This window comes from Lycorma delicatula, chromosome 11, assembly GCF_047948215.1.
Source record: "Lycorma delicatula isolate Av1 chromosome 11, ASM4794821v1, whole genome shotgun sequence".
NCBI classification, from domain to species: domain Eukaryota; kingdom Metazoa; phylum Arthropoda; class Insecta; order Hemiptera; family Fulgoridae; genus Lycorma; species Lycorma delicatula.
The window spans coordinates 73,153,377-73,170,377 of NC_134465.1; the positions used below are offsets into that span (position 1 = coordinate 73,153,377).

General features: G+C 27.9%; 1 protein-coding gene across 1 annotated transcript in view; it reads left to right on the forward strand.

Annotated features, from left to right (window-relative positions):
• The window catches only part of LOC142332383 (vascular endothelial growth factor receptor 1-like), a 56,117-nt gene that overhangs the window by 17,780 nt on the left and 21,336 nt on the right, over nucleotides 1-17,001 (forward strand). Inside the window, exon 5 of the mRNA XM_075378806.1 lies at nucleotides 2,712-2,842. Within this exon, the coding sequence (XP_075234921.1) occupies nucleotides 2,712-2,842 (131 nt within the window). The remainder of the gene's footprint in view (nucleotides 1-2,711; nucleotides 2,843-17,001) is intronic.

Here is a 17,001-nt window from a genome sequence, read left to right on the forward strand (position 1 = left end):
TTTAAAATACAGAAAATGTCTATAAATACTTATTCGAAAACATTGTTATAAAAACTGCGCCACGCTTTTATTTAACTAAATATTTTCATTACTTTTAATTTTAAAATTTAATAATTATTACATTTATTTACTGGTTATTTATTAGATATTTATATAATTTATTTTTTACTTTCAATGCATTTTTATATTTTTTTGTTTAAAATTCTCACTTTGATTTAATTCTTATTTTTTACTTTTTAGAGGGTTCTTTGAAATCTTAATAAGATATTTGATTAAGTTCCATATTTTTTATTAATGGAAAAAATTAGTAGCTATGGCATCAGAGGAGCTTCCTACAATTTAATGTATTCATACCTGTCATAAATAAACAAATAAATATATAAATAAATAGTCATACCATAAACAGGACAGTTGAAATTTCATCTTTTCGTATGAATGAAAAATGTAGATCTTCACTTCCATATGTGGAATGTGGAATGCGTTGTTTTTCTTATTGTTTATTCATAATCTACCTTAAAATATTGAACGATTCATTGATACCTTCTTTGCAGATAATAGGTTACTCTAGTGGTGAAACTACTTGCAAAATCAGTTGATTTTTGAAGTCAAGAGTTCTAAGGTTTGGGACCTTGTAAAGGCAGTTACTTTTGTATGATTTGAGTACTAGACTATGGATACCAGTGTTCTTTGGTGGTTGGGTTTCAATTAACCATATTGGGAAGGCAATGGCAAACCACCTGTAAAACCTACCAGGAAAATTCCATTGGCAAAAACATCAACACCTATGGAATTTCTAAGGGTCAGACACGACTGAATTTGATTTTTTTATCTATATCTGAAAATAATTATTTAAAAGTCGGAAAATTTTACATTAACAGTTCAAAAAAATATTCACTGGGTAGATTTTAACCATCTAACTTTAATTATGTATTGTGGTACTCTTTCTTTTTCCAGTTTAGCCTCTGGTAACTACTGTTGAGATAATACTTGAGGATGAATGAGGATATGTGTGAGTGTAAATGAAGTGTAGTCTTGTACAGTCTCAGTTCGACCATTCCTGAGATGTGTGGTTAATTGAAATTCAACCAGCAAAGAAGACTGGTATCCACGATCTAGTATTCAAATCCGTGTAAAAATAACTAGCTTTATTAGGACTTGAACACTGGAACTCTTGACTTCCAAATCAGCTGATTTGGGAAGACATGTTCACCACTAGACCAACCCGGTGGGTTATTGTGGTACTTAAATATCAATAACATTGCTAATCACATGGATAGAATTGCCATTAATGATAACAGTAGTATTTCTGTTGTCTATGAAGCAAAATTTCTGGGTATTCTGTTAGATTTAAAATTCTTGTGAGATGATCAAACTGTACAGATTTGCCTTGAACCATTTTAATAAAAAACCAAGCTCATCATCATTATTAAATATTTGTTATGCTTACATTTAATTCTATCTAAAGTATAATATCATCTCTTGGCGCTCCTCCAAAAAGTTGAATGAATTTTCAAAATACAAAAATAGGCTGTCAAAAGCATTGTTTGGTGTCCATAAGTATGAATTATTTAGACCATTATCTAAAAAAATTTAAATGTTAACTTATCTTAGATTTTATATTTATAAACGTGTAATTTTTCCAAAAAGAATAGTCACTTTATCTTATAAAAGGAATAAATCAAGCAACATAACTGTTTTCTTTTAACGTAGCACAATTTTCTGGCTTACGAGAGAGGATCTTATTATGCTTCTGTGCTGTTTAGTAAATTTCCAAGCCATTTAAAGACTTTTCCCAGCAGTTTATTTAACATCCAGTTAAAAGATCTTCTCTTACAAAAACTCTATTACCCTTGTCAATGAATTTTTAAATAAAACTAATTAAAATGTTTTTTTAATTTCTAATTTTTGTTCCCATTCAACGTGTGTATAAGTATGTGCTCAAATAATTTTCATTAACGCCTTCTGAACAGTGAATTATTTTATTATAATATTTTACATTCACTTTCTTTTTGTATATACATTAACATTATTTTTTATATTTATATTTTAAATAATGAATATGAATTTTAATTACATCGCTTGTAATTATATATTGTGTGATAGGTGTTTGATCAAGATTTATTATAGTTTCTTTTGATCCATCCAGATAGCGTTGGGGAAGTTCTTTTTTTATCTCTGGAGTGGCATTTCCTATTCATTCCTAATGTTATCTATATAATCTATTATTGTGTACTAATCGAAATAGAAGATTAATTTATTTATAGATTACTTCTGTAACAATTTTTTTTCCCTTTTCTTTAATTAAGCAAGAATGCAGTTTTCCGTTTTCTGAATGAAAATAACAATGATAAATTTTTATACATAAATTCTATATTTTAATTAATCTATGCAAATCTGAAAATTAATTTATGTATCATGGAAAAAATCCTTAACTTTGAAACATAGTCGGTGGAGAATACATGAACTTTTAACATTTTGTTTGTTGTAATTTGTATAATGTACTTAAATAATATTAGATCCGTAAAAATATTTATATTAATCGTTCCAGTTAATATTAAGTTGCTTTTGGGATTACTTCATTATTAAATATGTTTAGGTAGTTTTATATTATTTATTTGTTTTCTTTGAATTTGTCTTGTTTAAATATGCTGCTGTTTCTTAATATTACTTAAAATGAATAAAAACTCTTTTTCTTTATTTTATGTTATCAGATGATGAACATTTGTTAGCTGTTAATGAATCATTGGTCATGTTAAATCAGCATCAGTATAAAAGTTTGGTAATAGCGTGCAGACCTACATCACCAGATGTTAATGTAACACTGAAAAAAGACGAGCAACCAGTAAGTTTTTTATCATATTTTGATTTTTTTTGTTGTATATTTAATTGTTTTCATCAGTTTATTTTACAACGATATTAGAAAATGGAGATGAAAATATAAATTGATAAACAATGAATATAAATCCCAAAAATATTTAAATCATTCTGTGATCAATAGATTTTAAAATTATTTTTTTAATTAATGATTTCTTCAGACTTAAAATGAAACAAAATAATTATAATTTTTGAGATGAACTACATGTAATTTTAATTATAATTTGGATGTTTTATTCGCATTAAATCCCTTTGGTAACTTTTATCAATGATTATAATCTGTAATCACTGAAAAATCAACCATTCAATAAACGTCTTTTCAGTATTTTGTCATGTTCATCAGATCTTCCCCCTGGTGATTTCACGTATTTAAACTTATATAAAAGGCAAGTTAATAGATAAAGTTGATGGTAGATAAGTGGCTATGCTCCAACCAAAAAATATTCAGCCTTGCTTTTATGAAACAATGAAAACTTTTTATTGCACACCATGGAGACTATATATTTGGATTAATGATTTTATTTGTGAAGACAGACAAATAAAAATTTTGGAAATTGTTAAAATTTTTAGTGCGAGTATTATAGATTCTGAGACAATTGACTCGATCACAGACACCTGAACTCACATTCTTATGGAACTTAAACAACAGTTGTAAGGGAAAGTAATGCTTTTTTAGGTCGCATAATAACTTTTGAAAAAGTTATTAAAGACCTATGCATCAGGTAATAAAGTGATGATAAACAGTGTTTATTAACTATAAAGGCCTAATTTATTACAACTGTTGGGAACAATCAACAAATTGTACTATTTGACGTACTAGAAAATAAAATGAAACCCAGGGGTTTTAAGGGGTTTTCCTTATTCAGGAAAAGTATAGGGACAAGTGAAGCAATTTTAGGCCTCAGATTAATATTAGAAGGAAAATTAAAGAAAAACAAACCAACATACTTGGCATTTATAGACCTAGAAAAGGCATTCGATAATGTAGACTGGAATAAAATATTCAGCATTTTAAAAAAATTAGGATTTAAATACAGAGATAGAAGAACAATTGCTAACATTTACAGGAACCAAACAGCAACAGTAATAATTGAAGAACATAAGAAAGAAGCCGTAATAAGAAAGGGAGTCCGACAAGGATGTTCCCTATCCCAGTTACTTTCTAATCTTTACATGGAACTAGCAGTTAAAGAACAATACATGATGTTAAAGAACAATTTAGATTCGGAGTAACAGTACAAGGTGAAAAGATAAAGATGATACGATTTGCTGATGATATAGTAATTCTAGACGAGAGTAAAAAGGATTTAGAAGAAACAATGAATGGCATGGATGAAGTCCTACGCAAGAACTATCGCATGAAACTAAAGAGGAACAAAACGAAAGTAATGAAATGTAGTAGAGATAACAAAGATGGACCACTGAATGTGAAAATAGGAGGAGAAAAGATTATGGAGGTAGAAGAATTTTGTTATTTGGGAAGTAGAATTACTAAAGATGAACGAAGCAGAAGCGATATAAAATGTCGAATAGCACAGATGAAATGAGCCTTCAGTCAGAAATATAATTTGTTTACATCAAAAATTAATTTAAATGTCAGGAAAAGATTTTTGAAAGTATATGTTTGGAGTGTCGCTTTATATGGAAGTGAAACTTGGGCAATCGGAGTATCTGAGAAGAAAAGATTAAAAGCTTTTAAAATGTGGTGCTGTAGGAGAATGTTAAAAATCAGATGGGTGGATAAAGTGACAAATTAAGAGGTGTTGCGTCAAATAGATGAAGAAAGAAGCATTTGGAAAAATATAGCTAAAAGAAGAGACAGCCTTATAGGCCACATATTAAGACATCCTGGTATAGTCCCTTTAATATTGGAGGGACAGGTAGAAGGAAAAAATTGTGTAGGCAGGCAATGTTTGGAATATGTAAAACAAAGCAGGGATGTAGGATTTAGGGGGTTTACCAAAATGAAACGACTAGTACTAGATAGGGAATCTTGGAGAGCTGCATCAAACCAGTCAAATGACTGAAGACAAAAAAAAAATAAGGTTACACCAATTAGGTGGTTCTTTCTCAAAAATTGTAATTCTTCCGAATTCAGAAGAATTACCACCTTAGAGAAAGTATATTGCTTTTAAGTGATAAAAAGCCTTTTACCACCCAAAAGACACAGGTAGTTATTCAAAAGTCAGGTCAGGAGGTGTTATATCCATCTTACAGCCCCAATCTCGTACTTCTTGTTTGGGCCTGTCAAAGAGAGTTTTTACATGGTACTGAGTTTGAGAACAGTAAGCTGTACAAGAATGGCTCAGACATCAAGGAACAGTTCCTTAATAGTGCAGTAAGAAAGCTCAAAAAAAGATAAGAAGTGCCTAAATGTAACAGGGAATTATGTTATAAAACAGTGTTAGTTTCTTTTTCAGTGAAAAAATAATAATAATAATTTTTTACAGTCATTTGTTTCTAATTATTGAATGACTGTTTCAGTCATATAATTATGTTAGTTTATAATTGTAATTAATACATGAAAAGCAGTGATTAAATTTGTGAATATTTATACACAGAAATTAGTGAGTTCTGCTAAGGTAAGTCATATTAATTATAATTTTGTATACTTGGGTTAAATATGTGTTGGTAATGTTTCAAGTTATTCAGATGTTTGTTTTGTAGAATTTAAAAATAATTATTAAACTAACATTCAGTTTCATTAAAAGTTCATCAGTATGAAATAAGTACATAAAAATGTACAAGTTATAAAGTACAGTAAATATACTTTATAAGAACTTTTTTAAATAATAAAATTATTACTGTAACTTATAAAATGTCAAATTAAATTTAATACTTCTTTTAATTTTCTTAAATAGCTTTGTTTATCTATAATTGTTATTTGTTTTTTTTTTTTTTAGCAGTAATTATTTTTACAACAAAATAATTTGCTTTTGGGGTGTTGCAAAGTTTCTAATCTTGCATGAAGCTTTCTTTACATGATTGCTGATAATAATTGTTACTTTTAAAAATAAAAAAAAATATATTGACATGTTTAAAGCTCTGTAACTTGCTTTAGGGTGTTTTTTATAGAAAATAATATGCTATACAATTCAGATTTAATAAGCTGACATACATATCTATTAGCTTTACATAACTAATAATGGTTTTTTATTCTGTGCATTGTAACCACTATTAATATTGGAATTATAAATATAATTTTAAAATAAATATAAAGTATAATATTGGAATTATATATATATATATATATATATATATATATAAAACATTACACATTTAACATTAAAGTTATTTGCTTCTTTCCTATGTTGAAAAAAGAAACATAGTGATAAGAAAACTTATTTTCCTCATAAATTAAGCCCATAAAAATGTAAAAAAGTATTATAATTTAATAGAAGCTTATACGTGTGTGTATTATTGTCAAACTGCCATTGAAATAAAGATTATTCTCATCTTGAGTATGTCAAATGATTCACGATGGAACCATAACTTACTTAAAACTACGAGGGTTATTTTTTTTTCAAGGTCCGATCGGTCATGAAATTAAAACCACAGTGAAAATAAAAAATTTTTTATTTGTAACAAGTACTTACATAGTTACATTATTTTTCTACATAGTTGCCATTCCGATTTAGACATCTGTTGTAGCGTGGTACCAACTTTCCAATACCCTCGTCATAGAACGGAGCTGCCTGTGTTTTCAGCCATGTTTCTACGCTGGTCTGCACCTTGATGTCTGTGCCAAAATGTTGTCCTCCTAGCCAGCGTTTCATGTGAGCAAAGAGGTGAAAATCGGATGGAGCCAAGTTCGGGCTCTATGGTGGGTGATCAAACACTTCCCAACGAAACCGCTGCAGGAGCTTCTTTGTTACAGCTGCAGTGTGCGGCCGAGCATTGTCATGGAGAAAGACAATGCCTGATGACAACATTCCTCTCCGCTTTAGACGTTGAAGAGTCACGCAGTATGAGGCTGTAGTGATGGTCGTGCCACGTGAATTCCACCAAGAGAACTCCATTCCGGTGCCAGAACACAGTAGCCATACACTTTCTGTTGGAGAAGGTTCCCTTGAACTTCTATGGTTTACTGGGGGAATGAGAATGCATACACTGTTTGGATTGTTCTTTCGTTTCTTCAGTTTCGAAATGGACCCATGTCATATCTCCTGTGACAATTTTGTTCAAAAAATCTTCTCCTTCATTGTGGTAGCGCTGGAGAAATGTTAGGGAGGCGGCCATTCTTATTGTTTTATAATGGTCGGACAGCATCTTGGGAACCCATCTTGCACACAGTTTTCGGTACTGAAGTCTCTCACTCACATTGGTGTAGAGAGCTGACCTTGAAATTTCAGGAAACAAATCACTCAATACAGAAATTGAGAACTGAAGATTTTCTCGAATTGCCTCATCCAGTTGCTCAACGAGATCATCGGTTGACACTCGCTTCCTTCCCTGACTGCCTGCATCATGAACATCTGCTTTAAAGTTCCTGCACCATTGTTGCACTTTGCTGTCACTCATTGAAGTATACACATTACTTATTTGTCGATGAATTTCAGCCGCATTATACCCCTCAGCCTGAAGAAATCGAATTACTACACGCACTTTCACACTTGGCAGGAGATACTATTGTTGTAGATATGTTTACGTGCTATCTGCGTGTTCAGAACTAAATGCAGTGATTGAAGGTTTTACTGATGCGGTGTGATTGAAGGCTATACTAGAGACGCTGCGCAACACATATGTGCAAAGGTTCATCCGATTTTTGTGCAGGATTTTATTTCGCAAACGATCAGACCTTGAAAAAAAAATAACCCTCGTATTAACAAATTAAACAAAAAATCGAACCAAAATTATTAAATTTTAACATTATAATGCTTTCATTCTCTGCGACCATTAGTGCTTGTGTTGTTATTCTGGAATCAGATGATGGATGTTATTAATGTAGGTTTAATTGAGATAAAGTAGACATGAACTCAAAATGTGATGAGAAATTTTGTTTCTTCATTTATTATATCATTGTCTTATATAATTTTTGAGATCTTAATATATATTTTTTTTTTGTATGCATATATTGATTGTTATCAATTTTAATGGATTTGTGATTTGTATCTGTGAAATAGACTCTTTGAAGTTATGGAGGATGGCTTTTAAAGTATTTATTCATTCTGTCTTTGTTTGAAGTTACGTCTTGTTTGACCAATATAGAAAATTGTTCAGTCAGTTAAGATTCTAGGAGCATTGTGTTTTTTGATGATTTTTTTCTGTGTGTAATTTTTGTTTTTATTTTGAAGGCTATATTATGTAAAATGTGAGACTGAATATCCAAATGCCATTTTCTGGATGTCCTACTATTTTGACAGCTTACATCTGCATTAGGAAATTAAAAAAAAATTAATACACTGTTTAAAAGATCTAAATTATATTCAAATAAAACTTTGCTTCAAAAGGAAATGTATTGTTATCTATCTTTTGTTTTAATTTACTTTTTCACAATTCGTGTAGCACAAAACATTCATAAATAAAGGCCTTTGTTAAATTAATTATAAATAATTTTTTTTTAAAGATTGATGGAAACATTAATTAGTCTCAAGCACAAACTATGATGTAATGATATTGACTTGCATCTCATGGTCATCAAACGAAAGAGATCATAAATGTTTTTCTATTACTATGACTGATTGAAGCAATAAAAACAAGTAATTCTGTGTAGTTTCATAGTTTAAAATAATTGCGTGATCTTGTAACTCATAAAAAAATATTAAAGCAGGAACAGATAATATATCTTTTTAAAGAAAAAATAGTTATTTTTTAAAATATGTTTCAGTTATTGACTCTCGCTAAGTTTTATCCTATTAAACGTTCTATAATTTTTTGTCATTTTTAAGAAATTCTCTTCAATATGTTTTTTTATAAATTTTGTAATAAGGTTTTTAAATGCCATTTTTTATAAAACACTAAGATGGTAAATTTTAATTCGTTTTAGATCATTTTTGTAAATTTAGATTCTTTATTTGTAAATTTCTACCCACTGGATTTTTTTAACAAATTACTGTATCAGTTTTTTTTATACGTTGCATACATGGTTTGAGTATCTTTTTTAATTTAAGTTAGGGATATATATATTTTTTATTTTTTACTTTTATTATGTAGGGTATGCATTAAACATTAGAATTATAAGTCTGGTAGGTAAACTTTTTTTAATTATCCAAGTGACAGCGTCTCGGCCTTTCATCCGGAGGTCTCAGGTTCGAACCCCAGTCAGGCATGGCATTTTCACATACGCTACAAATCATTCATCTCATCCTCTGAAGCATGCCTAACGATGGACCCAGAGGTTAAACAAAAAAAAAAATTCCCAATTATCAAGATTTTTGATTATTGCAAAGAGGTCTTCTGGATAATCAGCAGATTTTTTAAATTTGTGAGATTTTCTGTAATTCTTGGTTTATTTGACGTATTTTTTGTTTGTTTATTTATTTTATGTAGAAGTGTGGGATATCTGTTTGTGCACGCTAAATATTTTATAGTATTGAGTTTTTTGTGGTCTTTAGTAGACACAGGTGTGATGAGATTTCATTCTATTATATTTAAGGTAGTGGTTTATCTGAAGTCAGTGGTTTAAGGTGCTGTAAATGATATAAGTTTTTTAAAACCATGTAATTAATAGATTTGGTTCGATTTGTTGTTTAAAAAGTTAACATTTCTAAATAATTTTCATTACTGAACATCATGGATAAAACCATAAGTATCATAGGTAAATATTCTGTAGTAATTTTATTACAAAGAATAAATACTATGGAACCAAATGGGACCTAAGATAAGTATTTAATTCAGAAAGCGACTCACTCTTTTTTATGTTACTGTTGGCAGTTAATAAAAATTAATACTATTTAATACTAATAAAAAGTTGTATCTGTTCCTCTTAAATCGCAATAAAGTGTTCATTTTAACTGTAAAGTAAGTTTTTGAGCTAAAAAATGTATCAGTAAATTTATTACTGTGATAAGTTTAATTAAGTAATATCATACTAATCAATTATAACGTTTCTATATTTTGCTTTAACTAACTCTTAACTGCATAAATGAGTGTAATTCTCACTTTTATCAACTATACTTAATTATAATACAATTATATAATTAATAATATATATAATTTATAATATACAAATTTTAACCTAATTTGTATATAGGTTGTTGGGATTACCTTATAATAACATTTTTTACTATTTAATTTTCATCGGAATCTTTGCTTGGGATTTTAAAACTATTTAATTTGTATGTGCAATCACATCTTGGTTCTTCCTTATTAGTTTAAAAATATTAATAAAATTTAACATAGATTTCGAATCAATCTTGACAAATGTCAATATTTTAAATTTATTTTTCTTTATCCCTTTTTTGGAATGTGATTTCAAATATCAAATAAAGAAGCTAAATAATTAAATTATAATAAACTTTCTATAATTAAAAACTTGTTTTACATTCAAATTTTATGAATAAGAAAAAATGCAAGAAAAACTTTCAGAAAACTGGTGCACGATTTATAGAAGGAGAAAAAAAGAAGCAGACAATAAATAGGTAAATAAATGTTATAAAATGGAATTAGAAGTAACTTAAATATAATGGAAGCAGTTAAGAATTTTGCAGTCTGGATAATAAAATTACAATAAATGAATGAAGCAGCGAAGATAAAAAAAAAAATGGAAATTTTCTTTGTGTTATATGCTTTTTCATCATGTTGTAAATATCATCCAAATATACAGAGATCATGTTAAGAAAGTTGTGAAAATCTGACTATTTTATTATGATTTATATATTGTGATAAAAAAATCACAATACATATAAACTTTTCTTTCTTAGTAGAACAATAGTGAAATCAAGAAATATAAAAATGATAGTCAGCTAACTCAAATATTTATTGGTAAATTAGTTGTTACAATTTGAATTGTATATTTCATATAAAACATTGTTGTGCTGTATTCTCCCTTAATTCTACACAAATGTGTAAAGGTATTGGATACAGTAGAACTCTGGTAATAAAACATATATGAAGCTAAAGGAGTGATAAACTGGAGGAAATGATGGATTAAAAAATACATATATGTATATTTATCTGGTTACTGTTAATCCAGTAATAATAATCCAATTTAATGGATTTGCGTGTTACTGATGTGTTGATTTATTTCTCTTCGTTTCTTCTCAAATGCTGATTTTTTATTTATCACTTCTTTGGTAAAATTATTCTTCATTTCCATTTTGACACCTGTTATGCCTTAGAAATTTCCTCTACTCCAATCACTTGACATGATCGAAACATTTCACTAAACTTTTTCCAATTTTCTTTCTGAAAGTTTTTATTGTTAAGTCCCTCTTTATTCTCTTTTTATTTTACTTATGGTTTTCATTGGAATTTCATTTCTTTAGTCTAAATTATGTTTCGGTTCTTCTCTATTATAATCCATGATACCAATACACATGTTACTGGAATGTAGTATGGCATGCACAGTTCTTTTCTTAGATATCCTTTTTAGAAAATTTTATAATTAATTAATAGAAGTTTCTTTCCTTTTTGAATTTATAAACTGTACAAAGAAGTAAAAAAAAATTGACTATTCTACACTTATAAGGCAAAAATTATAAAAAATGTTTTTATATGAAGTTACGTTTCTTCAGAGTTCTTAAGAAACTTAATTTAGAGGAAAGTTTTTATAATATTTACCTTAAATAAAGTGTACTCTAGTTGATTTTTAAATATTTTAATATATTTTAAAACTCTGAATGATACAGATTTCAAAATTCTAACATTTAATAAAGGATAATGAAAAAAAATGATCGTTATAAGGGCAGATAACTGATCCAAGATTGTTTGAACCTATCTGTATTCTATTAATTTAGTTTAATTGTATTGTTTGGGTTTCTAATGTATAATGATAAAGGTTTCAATCCACAACTCTTTATGCATATGACTCCTCTTATTTATGCAAATCCTATGCATATGAAGATGTCGTTGTGAAAGAGATTTATGTCAACCTTTAGACAATTTTCCTGTGGTTTCTATAACAACTGGAACAACCACATAACCTGTTACCATCCCCACATCTGTTTTATTTCTTCTTCTAACTAACTACCAGCATTTAAACACTGTTAATCACAAGCTTTTTTCTGTTCTTAGTAAGCTGGGATCATTTTGTCAAAAGGTATGTGATATCAGCCTCCTTATTTATATACAATAAAAAAAGTGTTATATTGAAAAGTGTTATCTATGATAATAATACTATTCCAGTATTTGTATTTGACTATTTCAATAACTGCCTCAGGCTGATATTTGTAGTAGAGGATATTCATTATTAAATATCTTTTCTTTTATATTAGTCAGCGCGTAACTTTTATTATGGATAATCCTTACACGACGAAACCTATAGTCTCAGAAAAATATTGAAGTGCCTAAGGATTATACAGTCACATTGATAATAACCTCTGAGCAGTAAATAGCATTATATTATCGATCAAATATCTTAGATATCCACTCCTCTCTAAATCCTATACGACAGATCTGATGATTAGCAATCTGATCACTCAAAGGTTGTTATACCTGTAACCAATTTCAAGGAATTATCATGGAGTAGATTGCACATCTCAAAAAATAATTGCATGTTCAATTATTTATTATTATTACTGTTTTAATATTATTGAAACACTTAGGTTTTATAGGGAAAATAACAAAAAAACTTATAAAACAATGCACCATTGATAATTTCCAATACTAATATATAGGTGACCTTCATGTTAATCCTATCATTTACATATATTCTAATTTAAGTAAAATACTTTCCAAACTGCATTAATCCATTAAAGTTGTATATGAAAATTTATAATTTTACAATAATTCAAATCACATTATTCTTACTTCATTATATATGTTATATTTGTGAACAAATGCATGTTTTTGGTATTTCTAACTGACGAATTTGATAAATAAAATAAAATAGTATAGATTGTTTGTGCAGTGCGTCCTTTTAATATATTTTACAATGTGTTTTTTTAATCAAGAAAGGAATTCATCAAATAAATCCTCTGAATACAACTTTTCATTTAGACAGATTAGCTTTTGACCATTATGTTTACTAAATATTTTTGTTTATGTACTACAAGGTGATTTAGATATTTTCTAACTCGTATAAGTAATAAATTTCAATTTAAAAGATTTAATTGTTTAAAAAGTTGTTTATTTAACAAGTTCTGTACGTTGGAATAATTTTCAAATTACCATCACAAAAGATGCTGAAATTGTTCCCTATTTTGTCTTACACTTAAATCCACCTGATGTTATATGTTTACAGGTACTTTTCAGTATGTTGACTAGGATATTCGTGAAGAGAATGGATTATATTTTTCATGTAAATTCTGAAATTTTCTAGAATTATTTGTGTTGATAAATTAGTTATAAGATAGGCCTTTAGAAATAATTTTGTAGAAGACAAGTCCAAGGAACATGAGGGTCAAAGACACATTACTAAATTAACCAATCATTGAAGAACTCTTGAAGCACTATGATCATTTCACTGGAACTGTGATGTGTTATATTCCAGTAAGAATTTTTAACTGCAACCATGGCTTAGCTGGAGATCTATAGCATATAACATGAAACGTTAGGAATTTGTAGAACAATTCAGTGCAATGATTTCATTGCGTTTTCTGACAACTTCACCCTCTAATCCTATAATATTAATAGCCTGATTAGAATTTCCATGTGTGTAATTAGATGGGACATTAAAGTAATCATTACAGTATATTTCTCAAGCTCACCTATGTATACAACAAGCAACATACTCAACAGTTTTTTGTTGCAAACAGTTTAAAAATTTAATTTCAGCCCAAAGATATCTGAATATCTCTGTACATATGTAATTTATATACTTTAATTATAAGAACTATGTTCATCAACAACATTTTCCTTGAAAAAAGTAGTTCTCTGTAACCAGATATTCATGTGAGAAAAAGAATATACATCCTTCATTTATAATTTTATCTCTGTGGCAGATTGTTAGCTTCTTTGTCTTTCATTTGGAGTACTGGTATTATTTATTATGAAAGGAAACAGGGTTTATCTGTGAGGCATCTCTTAGTATTACTAATAAAATTATTAATAATTATTTAAATTTAATTAGTGAAGAAATTGAAAACGGGTACAAAACTATCTGACTGAAGAATTTTTAAATTTAAAAATTTCAGTCATACAGTTGTTTTTTTTATAGATTTAAATAAATAAGATGTAATTTTGTTCACAATGAAAGGCTTAACACTTTCAATAAAATTAATATTTGGATAGCTATTACTGATTAAAAAGATAAAATGTCTTGCCTTTTGGAATTTTTAATGATAGAATTTTCAAATTTATTTTTTTGTAGAAGATGTAGTTGGATAAATCTACATTTAATGTCATTAAAATGTTTTGATCGGTTATTAAGATATAAATTTCTATTGAAAAAACACTAAATGCTGGTCAGAGGGATGGTGAAGCAAGGTAGGGCATTTATCCATATGAACTTTTTTTTTATTTTGATGAACTGAATAAGTCCCTTAAGTTTCGTCAACATTCATACGTCTTAAATTCAAGATATTATTTTTTAGTTTCTATAGAATGACAAACTCTACGTAGGATGTCACCCATATAGTGAACTCATTATATATAGCTTCTTCCGGTACAGTTCATTTGATAGCAGTAATATAGTAGAAAAGACATGAAATTATTACTCTCATTACCTGCAAGGAGTACAGAGTATACTGTGTTTCACATTTGCAAATGGAAGAATGCAACATCAGCAAGATCCAGTGTTAACTATATCATTTATATGATAATAATTTTATGAATGATAAAAAGTTGGAGATGTACTATCCTGTGCAAATTTAAAAAAAAATATCAAGTTAATATCCATATTGTTTTGGGACTGTAAGGAAACTTTTTTAATAGAATTCAAGGTACCTGAAACAATAATAATGTTTAAAATTCTATTGTAAAACACTAGAGAAACTTTTTGGAGGTCAATCTAAAATGTGGCCTATCTTATAAAGACTTTACTTAAGTGGCTCAGACAGTATATTTTTTTCAAGATTCTCCATCTAGTCTTACTGTTTCTCTCTAATATGAAGGTGTGTCTTTGTATACCAGCACCAGAGTTCTTTGACAAGGATCTGAAAAGTCTTTGAACATGGAGAAGTAATGTAAATATATAGGTAACTTAAAATAACATTTTTTTAACATTTTTTTAACTAATCAACTGGGAGTCAGTTTTGGGATAACCCTCTTATGAACAATTGATGTAATTGTTTTAAATGATTTTTTTACAAATTTCTAATTGATAATATATTCTGTGTATTTCATATTTTGATGAATTCTTTTCTTTATATCATTAATATTGTAATTATAAAATAATAATGCCGGCCTCCATGGTGCAAGTTGTAGCATCTCGACCTTTCATCTGGATCCCGGGTTTAAATCCCGGTCAGGCATGGTATTTTTCATATGCTACAAAATTCCATATACCATGCACAAGTTTCAAGCTTATGTGGCAGTATCATCAAGAAAAAAAGTGAAGCAATAGTATGATTGCATAATGATTAAAAATATTTTTTTTGTTATTCTTCCTATATTTCATTGAATCTGTAGGACTTATTATAAAAAAAAAAACCATACTGATTAATGTTTTGCACAGCTTTTTAACCAAGAACAGCATTTATAGATAGTCATTTGTTATTGAGATAATACAGTTTGGAACGTAATGTCATATTTATCTATAATATAAAAAAATCATTGGTGATTGATATCATTGCTTACTAATAATTATGGGTGTTATGCTATGGCTTGCAAAAGATGGCGCTTGGGAGAACTGAAAATGGACTATATTTAAATTTTACACAAAGAGAAGGATTTATATTAATGAATTTATCACCAAAAGATGCTGGTTTTTTTGAATGCGTTGGTGTAAGAGAAGAAAACGAAAGTCATATTTCATATGACATTTTTACGTAAGAAAATAATTCTTTAAATATTTTATTTTTGCATGATTGTTTAAATTTATGATTGCTGATAAATAGAATGTAAAACTGTCTTACATCTTTTAATTGTTTATTTATTTATCAGTGACATTACCTCTGTGAATATGTGTACGCTATAGTTCACGGTTTTCAAATATATTTTTTTTTATAAATGCCGTAGTTTATGTGAATGTATAAATTACATTATATTGATTTATACACATATTAGTAAAATGTGTTAAAATAGCTTACAATTAATGTCCAGTGATTTAATTATGCCTTCATCAGTTATAAAAAATTACAAAATCTGATCGAGGTATTTATAGAATTGAATTTGGAAAGAAGTTACTGATTTTGAACCAGTATTTCCAATTTTGAAAAGAATACTATACACCTTTGCTACTTGTATTGTATAACCTTTGTAATTTATTGTACTAAATATCAAAAACCTGAAAAATTATTGTAGAATAACATAACTTGTGTAGATTATAAAAAATTATGAATGATCAACCGATCGTTCATCAAGGCAGTATTGTGATATATTCTGTAGATTTTTAATTAGTCTTCATGTTTTGAAGTTTTCACATCAATTTAGAATTAGTATCATATGAATTGTACAGAATTTTCTCTAGTAGAGTTTTTTATATTTTCTCCCGTACAATAATATAAAAATATTACATATAAAATAAATAATATAATGACAAATAAATGTAAAAATATATAACATAAAAATAATAAAATTAAGTAAATACTGCATATGATCATGTGCTGAGAGAGTTTTAAACATACTTTACGTTTTCAGACATTGACTTGAAAATATAAAAGGAGTATATAAAATTTTGAAAAATCTCTTAATGTATACAAAATTATCTTTAATAAATAAATTTTATCCTGTACATAAATTATTTTATAGAATTCTTTTAAAATTCTTCACATAATCTCTAGAAAATTGTAATTATAAGGGTATTCAAAATAAATAAAATTATTAATACAAATTTAAGTGAATAACATGAAATTTTGATTAAAAAAATAAAATTGTATCAAAGATATATTTTTAATGATGGAATTCCCATTAAAGAGATTAATACTT